Here is a 12,249-nt window from a genome sequence, read left to right on the forward strand (position 1 = left end):
TTGAAGAGCCCCTCTCCGACCGGGCTTTTTAGCAGATATGAACTTAAAACATAAAACTCACCAATCAGCTTCTTCCCTTGTGCTGACGTCACTCTCTCAAATTCGGCCCGTGTCGAGTTCCTCCGCTCTCGCTCTTTATCCCCGCTCAGCTCTCGGTCCGCTCCTCCTGGTAAACTCTCAGTCTGGTGTCTGGGACACGATTGGCTGCACTGTGTGTATAACTATGTATTGATTATTTGGAAGGTACGGGCTGTGTGCAGCTACATCCTACATGTGGTTCCAGAAGTTCCTACGGAAAATCCCCACCTAGTGACACTGAGCCACTCGTGTCAGAGGATCCTCCGAGGAATTCCGATCATCTTACCGTGAATTTGTTTCGTTTTTTCCTGTCTCTGGGAAATGTCACAATGATGCTGTAAATTACTTCCTAATAAAACTAATCTCACCCGAACAACATATCCGATTCCATTCTCCCTCGTGCTTATCTAGCTTCCCCTTAAATGCATCTCAACTATTCCATGTGTTAGCGAGCTCCCCATACACTGTCCAATGGAACCCGTACCCCAGTGAGTCAGTGTCTGTGGCACCCGTACCCCAGTGAGAGTCAGTGTGTGTGGAACCCGTACCCCAGTGAGAGTCAGTGTCTGTGGAACCCGTACCCCAGTGAGAGTCAGTGTCTGTGGAACCCGTACCCCAGTGAGTCAGTGTCTGTGGAACCCGTACCCCAGTGAGAGTCAGTGTCTGTGGAACCCGTACCCCAGTGAGAGTCAGTGTCTGTGGAACCCGTACCCCACTGAGAGTCAGTGTCTGTAGAACCCATACCCCAGTGAGAGTCAGTGCCTGTGGAACCCGTACCCCAGTGAGAGTCCGTGTCTGTGGGACCCGTACCCCAGTGAGAGTCAGTGTCTGTGGAGCCAGTACCCCAGTGAGAGTCAGTGTCTGTGGAACCCGTACCCCAGTGAGAGTCAGTGTGTGTGGAACCCGTACCCCAGTGAGAGTCAGTGTCTGTGGAACCCGTACCCCAGTGAGAGTCAGTGTCTGTGGAACCCGTACCCCAGTGAGAGTCAGTGTGTGTGGAACCCGTACCCCAGTGAGAGTCATTGTCTGTGGAACCCGTACCCCAGTGAGAGTCAGTGTCTGTGGAACCCGTACCCCAGTGAGAGTCAGTGTCTGTGGAACCCGTACCCCAGTGAGAGTCAGTGTCTGTGGAACCTGTACTCCAGTTCTTCTGTCAGTGGGACCTCAACCTCACACAAAACATGCTCCAAGTAGCTTTTGGGAAGAAAACAGTAAAAGACTGCAGCAGACACAGAATGCAAGGGGTAGGGGGACAGGAGAGCGCTTTGGTCCCCGGCTCGAGGTACAGCTCTGGTTACTGCACTAGAGGGGGCAATTAGGAGAGTGAACAGAGGCGGAAATTAAACAGAGCAGGCACAGATGGAGGAAGCTGGTCGTGTTTATGCAGGCTCGGGGAGAGACGAGTGTATTGACATTTTGAACCCAATAGTGTTGCTGTAGACAAACGATCCCGGAGCTCAGGAGAGGGAAAGCGAACCGACCGCGCAGGGTGGGATTGTTACAACTCCCAGCTCCCACCTTGTGGATTAAGCAGAGCTGCTCGATCAGGCAATTTTGCGACTTCAAAAATGAGGCAGGTTTTCTTTAAAATAGTGAGCTTTATTTTTATATACAAACGGGCTGTGGCCAGGGATTTAGCCCAGTTTGGTCGCCAGCTCCTTGGCCTTGGCCTTCTCCAGCTTCACAATACGAGCCACCGATTTGGGGCCCAGAATCCCACCGCCCCAGTGACGACGAATCTGAGAGAAAGAAAGACTTGCATTTATATAGCGCCTTTCACCGCCACCGGATATCGTAAAATGCTTTACAGCCAATGAAGTGGAGTCACTGTTGTAATGTGGGAAACGCGGCAGCCAATTTGTGCACAGCAAGCTCCCACAAACAGCAATGTGACAATGACCAGATCATCTGTTTTAGTGATGTTGATTGAGGGATAAATATTGACCCCAGGACACCGGGGAGAACTCCCCTGCTCTTCTTCAAAATAGAGCCATGGGATCTTTTACATCCACCTGAGGGCAGACGGGGCCTCAGTTTGACAGCCACACCGACAGTGCGGCGCTCCCTCAGTACTGCCCCTCCGACAGTGCGGCACTCCCTCAGTACTGCACTGGGAGTGTCAGCCTGTATTTTGTGCTGAAGTCTCTGGATTGGGACTTGAACCCACGACCTTCTGACTCAGCGGCGAGGGTGTTGCTCACTGAGACACTGGCTCATCAAATCGTGCGATCGCTCCCTTGTCCTCAATGTGGGAAGGGAACAGGTTATTGCTCGCCGCACTGATGGACTTCAGGGGCTCGGGGACAGTGTCGGGGTGCGGGGGGGTATTGGGGTGAACCGACTGCTCAGGGTTAAAAAGCTCAAGATGCCACACGGTCATTCGGGTCAAGGAGGTCATTGCAAATCATCGCAGACTCGGTTCAACCCTCCAGACTGGCCAATGTTGAATTGAGAGGATCAATTAGAGTTCAAACCCCCAGCCAGAAACAATCCCGCAGCTCCCCGGCAGGGGCGTTACGATAACCATTTCTACAGACGCTGCACCCAGATTGTGACGACCAGTCCCTCGTCTGTGCGTCTGTCCCCTCCCCCACCCCGCTCGGGGAGTGGATTAAAACCGCCGCGATCTCTCACCGGGTTCCCCCTCTGCCTCTCGTCGGATCAGCACCACCTGATGCAATGCTCGAGAAAGGAGAGACTTGCCGGGCTACGGGGAAAGGGGCGAATTGGATCGCTCTTTTCAAAGAGCCGGCACAGGCTCGATGGAGCTGATTGGCCCACTGTGGCTCGGAGTTCCAACACTGCCCCAGGCACAACTGCAAGATGGGGGCCTGTCAATCATCCCCCCAAAGACCCTGGCCAGTATCGACACTCTGCTTGCATTCGGGGACTTCGTGTTTTGCCATTTATCAGTCCCCCACCATTCCCGCATTAAAGGTCGTTTTCACGTCAAGTAACGCGACATTAACCCTGGCATCGATAAGACGACCCCACGAGCACCTCCCCCATCGCGCAGCACGAAGCTGCCCCATCATTCACTGAGTGAACAGGAGATACGCAGGGTCAGGAACGTACCTCATCGAATCGCTCGTTGTAGTTCGTCCGCACAGCCTCGATCAGCTTGGCGATCGCTCCCTTGTCCTCACTGTGGGAAAGAAACAGGTTATTGCTCGCCGCACTGACGGACTTCAGGGGGCCGGGGAGTAGGGGCCAGCGTCAGGGTATTGGGGTGAACCGACTGCTCAGGGTTAAAAAGCTCAAGATGCCACACGGTCATTCAGCTGAAGAAATTCATTGCACATCATCGCAGATTCAGTTCAACCTTTCAAACTGGCCAATGTTGAGTGAGTGGGATTAGAATAGAGCCCCCACACACACCCCAAAATTAACTAGCTCCCAGTGGGGTAAGGGCATGGCATGGAGTCCCTCTGTCGGGACTGTCCACCCAGCGGCAGGGACCACGAGCTGGGGTCGTCCCAGTGACGTGTTGCTGCAGTAACCCTCAGTACAAGGGGGAGCGAGTGGTTTAACCACCGATGGATCTACGACTAACTCCTCTTAACAATGGCACACCAGCTCTAGGCTCAGTGTAACCATCAACCCCTCCCCCCCCAGCGCGGAGATTACGAGCAGGGTACTCACGGGTTGACCTGTGCGAGGGCGAGGCAGCTGGCAGTCTTTCTGTGCACCAGCCGTCCGAGCCTGGCTTTGCCTTTGACAATGCAGTAAGGAACCCCCATCTTACGGCAGAGAGCGGGCAGGAACACGACCAGCTGAGGGGGACATCACGAACACAGACATCAGTGAAACCTCACAAAAAGTGCTGCACAGGAGCGGAAATCAGACACCTGACACCGAGCCACATAAGGAGATATGACAGGTGATCAAAAGCTTGGTCAAAGAGGCAGGTTTTAAAGAGCGTCTTAAAAGGAGGGAGAGGCGGAGGTTTAGGGAGGGAATTCCAGAGCTCGGGGCCCAGACAGCCGAAGGCACAGCCGCCAATGGTGGAGCGATTAAAATCAGCGATGCTCAAGAGGCCAGAATTGGAGCAGCGCAGATATCTCGGAGGATTGTGGGGCTGGAGGTTAGAGAGATAGGGAGGGGTGAGGGCATGGAGGGATTTGAAAACAAGGAGAATAATACAGACCTCATCCCTTACTACAGTGATACAGGGCCTTGGGCTAGACAGACTGGATGCAGGGAGGATGTTTCCCCTGGCTGGGGGGTCCAGAACGAGGGGTCACAGTCTCAGGATACGGGGTAGGACATTTAGGACTGAGATGAGGAGAAATTTCTTCACTCAGAGGGTGGTGAACCTGTGGAATTCTCTACCACAGAAGGCTGTGGAGGCCAAGTCACTGAATATATTGAAGGAAATTGATAAGATTTCTAGACAAAGGGCATCGAGGGGTATGGGGGGGGGAGAGAGGGGAATATGGTATTGAGATCGAGGATCAGCCATGATCATGTTGAATGGCGCAGCAGGCTCGAAGGGCTGAATGGCTGACACCTGCTCCTATTCTTCTATGCTCTATCTGCAATGTTCCCTTTAGGTTGCACGGCTGTGCAGCACTCTGGGGCTCCTGCGCAGCCGGCTCTTAAATGGGGAAAACCGCACAGGTGCGGTGTTTAGAATGGGTCGCCCAAAAAGAAATGAATGGGAACATTGCTCACCCGTTTCTGGGCCCCTAATCCTCATTCCCAAGGGGAGGGAGCAGAGCATGGCCAGTCAGGCACGGGAGGGGGTTTGGGATGGGGAGGGTGACACAGTTACTCATCACAAAAGGTCCCTCGGATCGAGATACAGGTGGCGGCCGTGGCTGTTGCTCAGGGTTAAAAAGCTCGTTTCTTTGCTCTACATGTTGAGCTTCAGGTGAAGAAATTCAAAAACATCATCGCAACATTAGCCAGGCCAAGCGAGTGATGGGCAGCCACCGACACTGCCACCCGCCCACGGGAGCAGAGTCTCCTTCTCCACAACGATCAGTGAAACAGAGCGCAAGGCGTGTCCGTACAGGAGCCATCAGGTCCCCAGCACTGTCGGAGCTGCCTGGGGTTCAGGCCAGGCCACTCTCTGGGCCCCGGGAGCTGCGAGTCAATGTGCCCAAAGGCTCCTTACCTCAATGGGATCGACATCATGCGCGATGACCACCAGCTGAGCTTTCTTATTCTCCACCAGTGTGGTGACAGTGTTCACACCTGGGGAAAGAGAGAGAGAGACAGCGAGAGTCAGGTCTGGGCTGGGCAACAGGAACCTGCCCAACCCTTCAATTTACTGAATCGATATCACATTCTGCCCCTCGAGCCTCATCCTCCATTCTATCAGATCACGGCTGATCTGCACCTCAACCCCATTTATTTGCCTTTGCTCCATGTCCCTGATACCCTTACCCAACAAAAATCTATCAATCTCACTCTTGAAGCTCCGACTGACCCCCAACATCCCGACTGACCCCCAACATCCAGCCTTTCTGGGGGAGCGAGTTCCAGATTTCCACCACCCTTTGTGTGAAGAAGTGCTTCCTGACATCACCCCTGAACGGCCTGGCTCTAATTTTAAGGTTCTGCCCCTTTGTTCTGGACTCCCCCCACCAGAGGAAATAGTTTCTCTCTATTGACCCCATCAACTCCATTAATCATCTTAAACACCTCGATCAGATCACCCCTTAATCTTCTAAACTCCAGGGAATTCAAGCCCAGTCCATGTAAACTGTCCTCATTCTTTCATCAGTGTCAGTTGTGGCTCAGTGGGCCACACCCTTGCCTCGGAGTCAGAAGGTCGTGTGTTCAAGCCCCACTCCAGAGACTTGAGCACAAAATCCAGGCTGACATTCCCACTGCAGGATAGCTGCACTGTCGAAGGTGCCGTCTTTCAGATGAGACACATGTAGGAACCGGAGGGTGCTGGTCATCTGTAATCAATATACATACATCTCAAACCCCAGTTATCTTAGCTCAGACAAGATTAAATACGAGCAGACCGAACCGTGTAAACTCACTCTCACACACCTGCTCGGAGAACCGCAGGTCTCTTTGTTGGAGCGTCTCCCTTCCCGGCTGCCTTCTGCTCGGCTCGGGCCAACAGCCTCTGCTTCTTCTCCTGTTTGGTCTCGGGCCTGTACTTATGGGCCAGTTTGAAGAGCTGGGTGGCTGCAAGAGGAGTTAGCGTTACTGGGGCTTGCATGCAGGGGGCGTGCCACGGAGCACGAGAACCGCAGCGTCACGGAGCGCATCAGCGATCTTGGTGGTTGAATGTTTGTCATCAGTTGACCTCAGATAGCAAATATTCTGTTCACATCATCTGCAGACTCCAGAACCCCAACCGTCCGACCCTCTCCCTTCCCCTGCCCAAGCTTGGGACCGTCCGCCACCACCCCCATAACCCAAAGCTTCCTCTAATAACAGGACTCACCAGTCTGCCTGTCCAAGGCCTGGGTGAACTGGTTGATCGCTGGAGGCACCTTCAGGCGTTTGTACAGGATGGCCCGCTGGCGCTGAAGTCGGATGTACCGCGGCCATTTCACGAACCTGGTCAGGTCCCTCTTGGGCTGGATATCCTGACCTGTGGAAAGAATTGGAATAGTAAACTCAGGAGGGAGCGGCGAACTTTGCTCAGGTCTCCCAAAGAGCTTCACCAACGCATCCCGTTAGTTACCTTCCCGTTTAAACACTGTTCACCTGTAATATCCGATGACGGGGCTCCACATGCACAACAGCCATTTTGCGCACAACACGATCCCACAAACAGCAGCGGAATGAACAGGGAGATTGTTCTGTTCAGGACAGTGCCATGGGATCTGAACACTGGACGGGGCCATCGGTTTAGCATCTTATCTGAAAGACAGCACCCCCAGCAATGCAGCACTCCTCCGTCAGTGCGCTGAAGTGGAATGAAGCCTGAATATTGTTAGAGTGCGGCGTAAACGCACTACTGACTGAGCAAAGCCAGCACTTAATCCCAGCCGTACTGACACAAACAGCTTGACAAGTTTTAACAGGGAGATGTCTGCACGGAACCATTGGGCAGGGTGAAGAGGCAGCACAATCCAGTGCCGAGGAACACCAGACACGCTCACTGTAATGGGGCTGGCTGGTGTTGCAGAAGCGGGGTGTCCAAAGTGCTCCCCAAGGGCACATGAACAACCCTCACCCCCCAACTCTCAAAGCCCGTTATATCTCTCACTCCCTGGTTCCTCCTGTTTGAATTTGCTGGGGCTGCAGGTTTGGAAAGATTCTTAACGCTGTTGTATCACGAACAAGTTACTGGCCGAGTAATCCAGTAAAAGTGACCATGAAACTATCGGGCTGTCCAAATGTACACTCTCGGGAGCCGCAAGCCTACATTTCGTTGTACTGCACTTGTGCACTAACAATGACAATAAAAGTTGATTTGATTCGATTTAAAGACCCAACTCTGAAGGGGCCTAGTTGTATCAAATCGCTCTTTGGTCACACGGACTGTGGCGACCCACCATCACTTACCCTGGGCTACTAGGCGATAAATGCCAGCCTTGCCAATGATGTCCACATCACAAGAATGGATAGGAAACAAAACAATACACGCAGCTATACATATATCAAAAACTGGAAATATCTGGGAATTAATGGGAACAGGGATTAAACCGCCCTGGGCTCCATACAGCACAGGCGGCCATTCGGCCCATCGTGCCTGCACCATCTCTTTGAAAGAGCTCTCCAATTAGTCCCACTCCCCTGTTCTTTTTCCTTTACAATAATTGATCAAGAATATGAACCTGAAGACTGGATCCCCATAACGTGTGCCAGTGTGTTGGTGCCACACCCAATAATTTCAGTAAGACCATGATTCTTCATATCCAATAAAGCTAGAGCCACAGTCCGGAGGACAGGCACCTACAGGACTACCAAGTCCAGTAACACTGGCCCTGACCGATCAAACGTGTGCTTTTTAAACAGTAGCCTCAAACTTCTGCTCAAGCTCCTGATTCACACCTGAATTGTGCTCACTGCAGCCTGTCACACTCCCGACTGGTTCCTCAACTCACCAATCCCAAAGTTCTTGGGCCTCTTCTCAAACAGAGGGTTCACGACCTTTTTCACCTCATGTTTCCTTACAACAGAAGGGGCTGGGGCCACCTTCTTCCCCTTGGCTTTCTTCCCTTTGGGCTGAAAAAGGCAAAAATCACAAGTTAATGGAAGGCACAACACAGCTCACCATCACCCAAAGCCCACCCCCTCCCCCCGCTCACCATCACCCAAAGCCCACCCCCTCCCCCCGCTCACCATCACCCAAAGCCCACCCCCTCCACCCGCTCACCATCACCCAAAGCCCACCCCCTCCACCCGCTCACCATCACCCAAAGCCCACCCCCTCCCCCCGCTCACCATCACCCAAAGCCCACCCCCTCCCCTCGCTCACCATCACCCAAAGCCCACCCCCTCCCCTCGCTCACCATCACCCAAAGCCCACCCCCTCCCCCCGCTCACCATCACCCAAAGCCCACCCCCTCCCCTCGCTCACCATCACCCAAAGCCCACCCCCTCCCCCCGCTCACCATCACCCAAAGCCCACCCCCTCCCCCCGCTCACCATCACCCAAAGCCCACCCCCTCCCCTCGCTCACCATCACCCAAAGCCCACCCCCTCCACCCGCTCACCATCACCCAAAGCACACCCCCTCCACCATCACCCAAAGCCCACCCCCTCCCCCATCACCCAAAGCCCACCCCCCGCTCACCATCACCCAAAACCCACCCCCTCCCCTCGCTCACCATCACCCAAAGCCCACCCCCTCCCCCCTCACCCAAAGCCCACCCCCTCCCCCCGCTCACCATCACCCAAAGCCCACCCCCTCCCCCCGCTCACCATCACCTAAAGCCCACCCCTCCACCATCACCCAAAGCCCACCCCCTCCCCCATCACCCAAAGCCCACCCCCTCCCCCATCACCCAAAGCCCACCACTCCCCCCTCCACCATCACCCAAAGCCCACCCCCTCCCCATCACCTAAAGCCCACCCCTCCACCATCACCCAAAGCCCACCCCTCCCCCCTCCACCATCACCCAAAGCCCACCCCCTCCCCCCGCTCACCATCACCCAAAGCCCACCCCCTCCACCACACAACCCCCAGAGCAGGACACCAGCTACTCCACAGACAATGCTGCCCAATTCGCTACAGCCAACACTATTGAAAGGACTTGGTTATATAGCACCTTGCAGACAGGCAATTTGCGCACAGCAAGATCCCACAAACAGCAATGGCCAGTTGGTGAATTGAGTGGTGTGGGATGAGGGATAAATATTAGCCCCAGGAACCCCCCTGCCCTTTTACATCCACTTCCCATTCACACCTTCGCTTCCTATTTGCCAGAGTTGCGCATCTGACCCGATCACCACGAGGCCATTCGGGCCAACTGGTCTATGCCACAGAATAGGGTTTATGTTTCACACATCTGCTGCCGAAACCTTCACCCATACCCGTCACCTCCAGACCCGACTATTCCAGTCTGGCCGGTCACTCAAGCTCCGTAAACTTCAGCTCATCCAAACCTCTGCTGCCCGTGTCCTAACTCACACCCAGTCCCGTTCACCCATCACCCCCTGTGCTCACTGCCCCGTGTCCTAACTCACACCCAGTCCCGTTCACCCATCACCCCCTGTGCTCACTGCCCCGTGTCCTAACTCACACCAAGTCCCGTTCACCCATCACCCCGTGCTCACTGCCCCGTGTCCTAACTCACACCCAGTCCCGTTCACCCATCACCCCCCGTGCTCACTGCCCCGTGTCCTAACTCACACCCAGTCCCGTTCACCCATCACCCCCTGTGCTCACTGCCCCGTGTCCTAACTCACACCCAGTCCCGTTCACCCATCACCCCCTGTGCTCACTGCCCCGTGTCCTAACTCACACCCAGTCCCGTTCACCCATCACCCCCTGTGCTCACTGCCCCGTGTCCTAACTCACACCCAGTCCCGTTCACCCATCACCCCCTGTGCTCACTGCCCCGTGTCCTAACTCACACCCAGTCCCGTTCACCCATCACCCCGTGCTCACTGCCCCGTGTCCTAACTCACACCCAGTCCCGTTCACCCATCACCCCCTGTGCTCACTGCCCCGTGTCCTAACTCACACCCAGTCCCGTTCACCCATCACCCCCTGTGCTCACTGCCCCGTGTCCTAACTCACACCCAGTCCCGTTCACCCATCACCCCCTGTGCTCACTGCCCCGTGTCCTAACTCACACCCAGTCCCGTTCACCCATCACCCCCTGTGCTCACTGCCCCGTGTCCTAACTCACACCCAGTCCCGTTCACCCATCACCCTCTGTGCTCACTGCCCCGTGTCCTAACTCACACCCAGTCCCGTTCACCCATCACCCCGTGCTCACTGCCCCGTGTCCTAACTCACACCCAGTCCCGTTCACCCATCACCCCGTGCTCACTGCCCCGTGTCCTAACTCACACCCAGTCCCATTCACCCATCACCCCGTGCTCACTGCCCCGTGTCCTAACTCACACCCAGTCCCATTCACCCATCACCCCGTGCTCACTGCCCCGTGTCCTAACTCGCACCAAGTCCCGTTCACCCATCACCCCCTGTGCTCACTGCCCCGTGTCCTAACTCACACCCAGTCCCGTTCACCCATCACCCCCTGTGCTCACTGCCCCGTGTCCTAACTCACACCCAGTCCCGTTCACCCATCACCCCCTGTGCTCACTGCCCCGTGTCCTAACTCGCACCAAGCCCCGTTCACCCATCACCCCCTGTGCTCACTGACCTACATTGGCTCCCGGTCCGGCAACGCCTCAAATTTAAAATTCTCGTCCTTGTTTTCAAATCCCTCGCCCCTCCCTATCTCTGTAACCTCCTCCAGCCCCACAACCCCCACACACACCGAGATCTCTGCGCTCCTCCAATTCTGCCCTCTTGAGCATCCCCCGATTTTAATCGCTCCACCATTGGCGGCCGTGCCTTCAGCCGCTTGGGCCCCGAGCTCTGGAATTCCATCCCTAAACCTCTCCGCCTCTCTCTCCTCCTTTAAGACGCTCCTTAAACCTGACCTCTTAGACCGAGCTTTTGGTCACCTGTCCTAATATCTCCCTGTGGCTCGGGGTCAGACTCGGTCTGATTTACGCTCCTGAGGACGTTTTGCTGCGTTAATTGCGCTGAACCCGGGCCCTGAGCCGCTCCAGTCAGAAGCCCGGCCCCGGGTCCCGCTGCAGGAGAGGCCGGTGGAGCGCCGAGCCCGGCCCCTCTCCCTCACTCCCACCCCGCCCCTCTCCCCCGGCCCCTCTCCCTCACTCCTTCACTCCCGGCCCCTCTCCCTCACTCCCGGCCCCTCTCCCTCACTCCCACCCCGGGCCTGGCAGCCGGGCCCCGGTTGCCGTGGTGACGGATCCCCTCCTTCCCTCTCCCGCTGGCGGAGTCGGCCCCCGGGCCTCATCCCCCCGGAGCTCGGGCACCATGGCGCCCCCATGGCGGGCGGGGTGTGCGGGGGAAGGTCGGGCGGTGTGCCGGGTGCGGTGGGGGCGCGGATGGCGGCGGATTGTCCGCCGGGCCAGGCCAGGCTCGGACTCACCATGATGGCGGTGGAGAGAGAGCGCGGGGCCTGCCGGGAACCCTTATAAACCCACCAACTCTCGCGCTACTTCCAGCCGCTGCCGCGAGATTTCAATTTAAAGCGACAGTCCCGCCCGCCAGAGAATCTCCACCAGGACTGGCATCACCACCACAGCGCCTCTCACACCCCCGGGACATCCCAAAGCGCTTCACAGCTAATGAAGTGCAGTCACTGTTGTAATGTAGGAAACGCGGCAGCCAATTTGCGCACAGCAAGATCCCACAAACTGCAATGTCACAATGACCAGATCATCTGTTTTAGTGATGTTCCTCTTTTGGTAGGACCAATCAAAAATAAACAAAAACTGTAACTTAACAAAAATACATCAAATGAAACTTAACAAATTAAATGAAGATTTTGTTTCTGGGGGTGATAATGCACTCCAGTCCCTCCGGTGCCCACTGGTCGCGGAAGGCCCCGAGCGTGCTGGCGGACACTGCGCGCGAACATAGCCACGAAAGGGAGGCAGGCAATCGGGCCGAACGACCCCCTCGATTGCCCGCTGCCTGGACCAGTTGATGGCCACTTTGGCCAGGCCCAGGAACAGTCCTACGAGGAGCTCCCCAACCTG

General features: G+C 55.8%; 1 protein-coding gene, 2 non-coding genes and 2 pseudogenes across 3 annotated transcripts; all 5 read right to left on the minus strand.

Moving 5' to 3' along the window:
* Window positions 1-1,656: 1,656 nt before the first annotated feature.
* Window positions 1,657-11,639, minus strand: LOC147101550 (large ribosomal subunit protein eL8-like). Its single transcript, XM_085965126.1, has 8 exons — window positions 11,414-11,639; window positions 8,103-8,270; window positions 6,491-6,640; window positions 6,088-6,228; window positions 5,198-5,277; window positions 3,721-3,851; window positions 3,154-3,223; window positions 1,657-1,817 (listed from the first exon to the last, which is right to left on the minus strand). The coding sequence occupies exons 1-8, from the start codon at window positions 11,637-11,639 to the stop codon at window positions 1,713-1,715; spliced, it is 1,071 nt and encodes a 356-aa protein (XP_085821252.1). The 3' UTR covers window positions 1,657-1,712.
* LOC147101551 (small nucleolar RNA SNORD36) lies at window positions 2,419-2,491 on the minus strand (annotated as a pseudogene).
* LOC147101552 (small nucleolar RNA SNORD36) lies at window positions 3,316-3,388 on the minus strand (annotated as a pseudogene).
* LOC147101553 (small nucleolar RNA SNORD36) lies at window positions 4,901-4,979 on the minus strand. The gene has a single exon (XR_015073424.1). It is a non-coding gene; the product is annotated as a small nucleolar RNA SNORD36 (small nucleolar RNA).
* LOC147101554 (small nucleolar RNA SNORD24) lies at window positions 6,307-6,384 on the minus strand. The gene has a single exon (XR_015073417.1). It is a non-coding gene; the product is annotated as a small nucleolar RNA SNORD24 (small nucleolar RNA).
* Window positions 11,640-12,249: the final 610 nt, after the last annotated feature.

This window comes from Somniosus microcephalus, chromosome 23, assembly GCF_052327205.1.
Source record: "Somniosus microcephalus isolate GS21.2 chromosome 23, FLI_Smic_1.0, whole genome shotgun sequence".
NCBI lineage: Eukaryota > Metazoa > Chordata > Chondrichthyes > Squaliformes > Somniosidae > Somniosus > Somniosus microcephalus.

Coding starts and splice junctions, on each gene's coding strand:
- LOC147101550 (XM_085965126.1), bottom strand. CDS start 11,639: ATGGTGAGTCCGAGCCTGGCCTGGCCCGGCGGACAATCCGCCGCCATC. Junction 3,224..3,720: donor GCCCTCGCACAGGTCAACCC/GTGAGTACCCTG, acceptor TCTTTCCCACAG/TGAGGACAAGGGAGCGATCG. Junction 1,818..3,153: donor ACAACGAGCGATTCGATGAG/GTACGTTCCTGA, acceptor TCTTTCTCTCAG/ATTCGTCGTCACTGGGGCGG.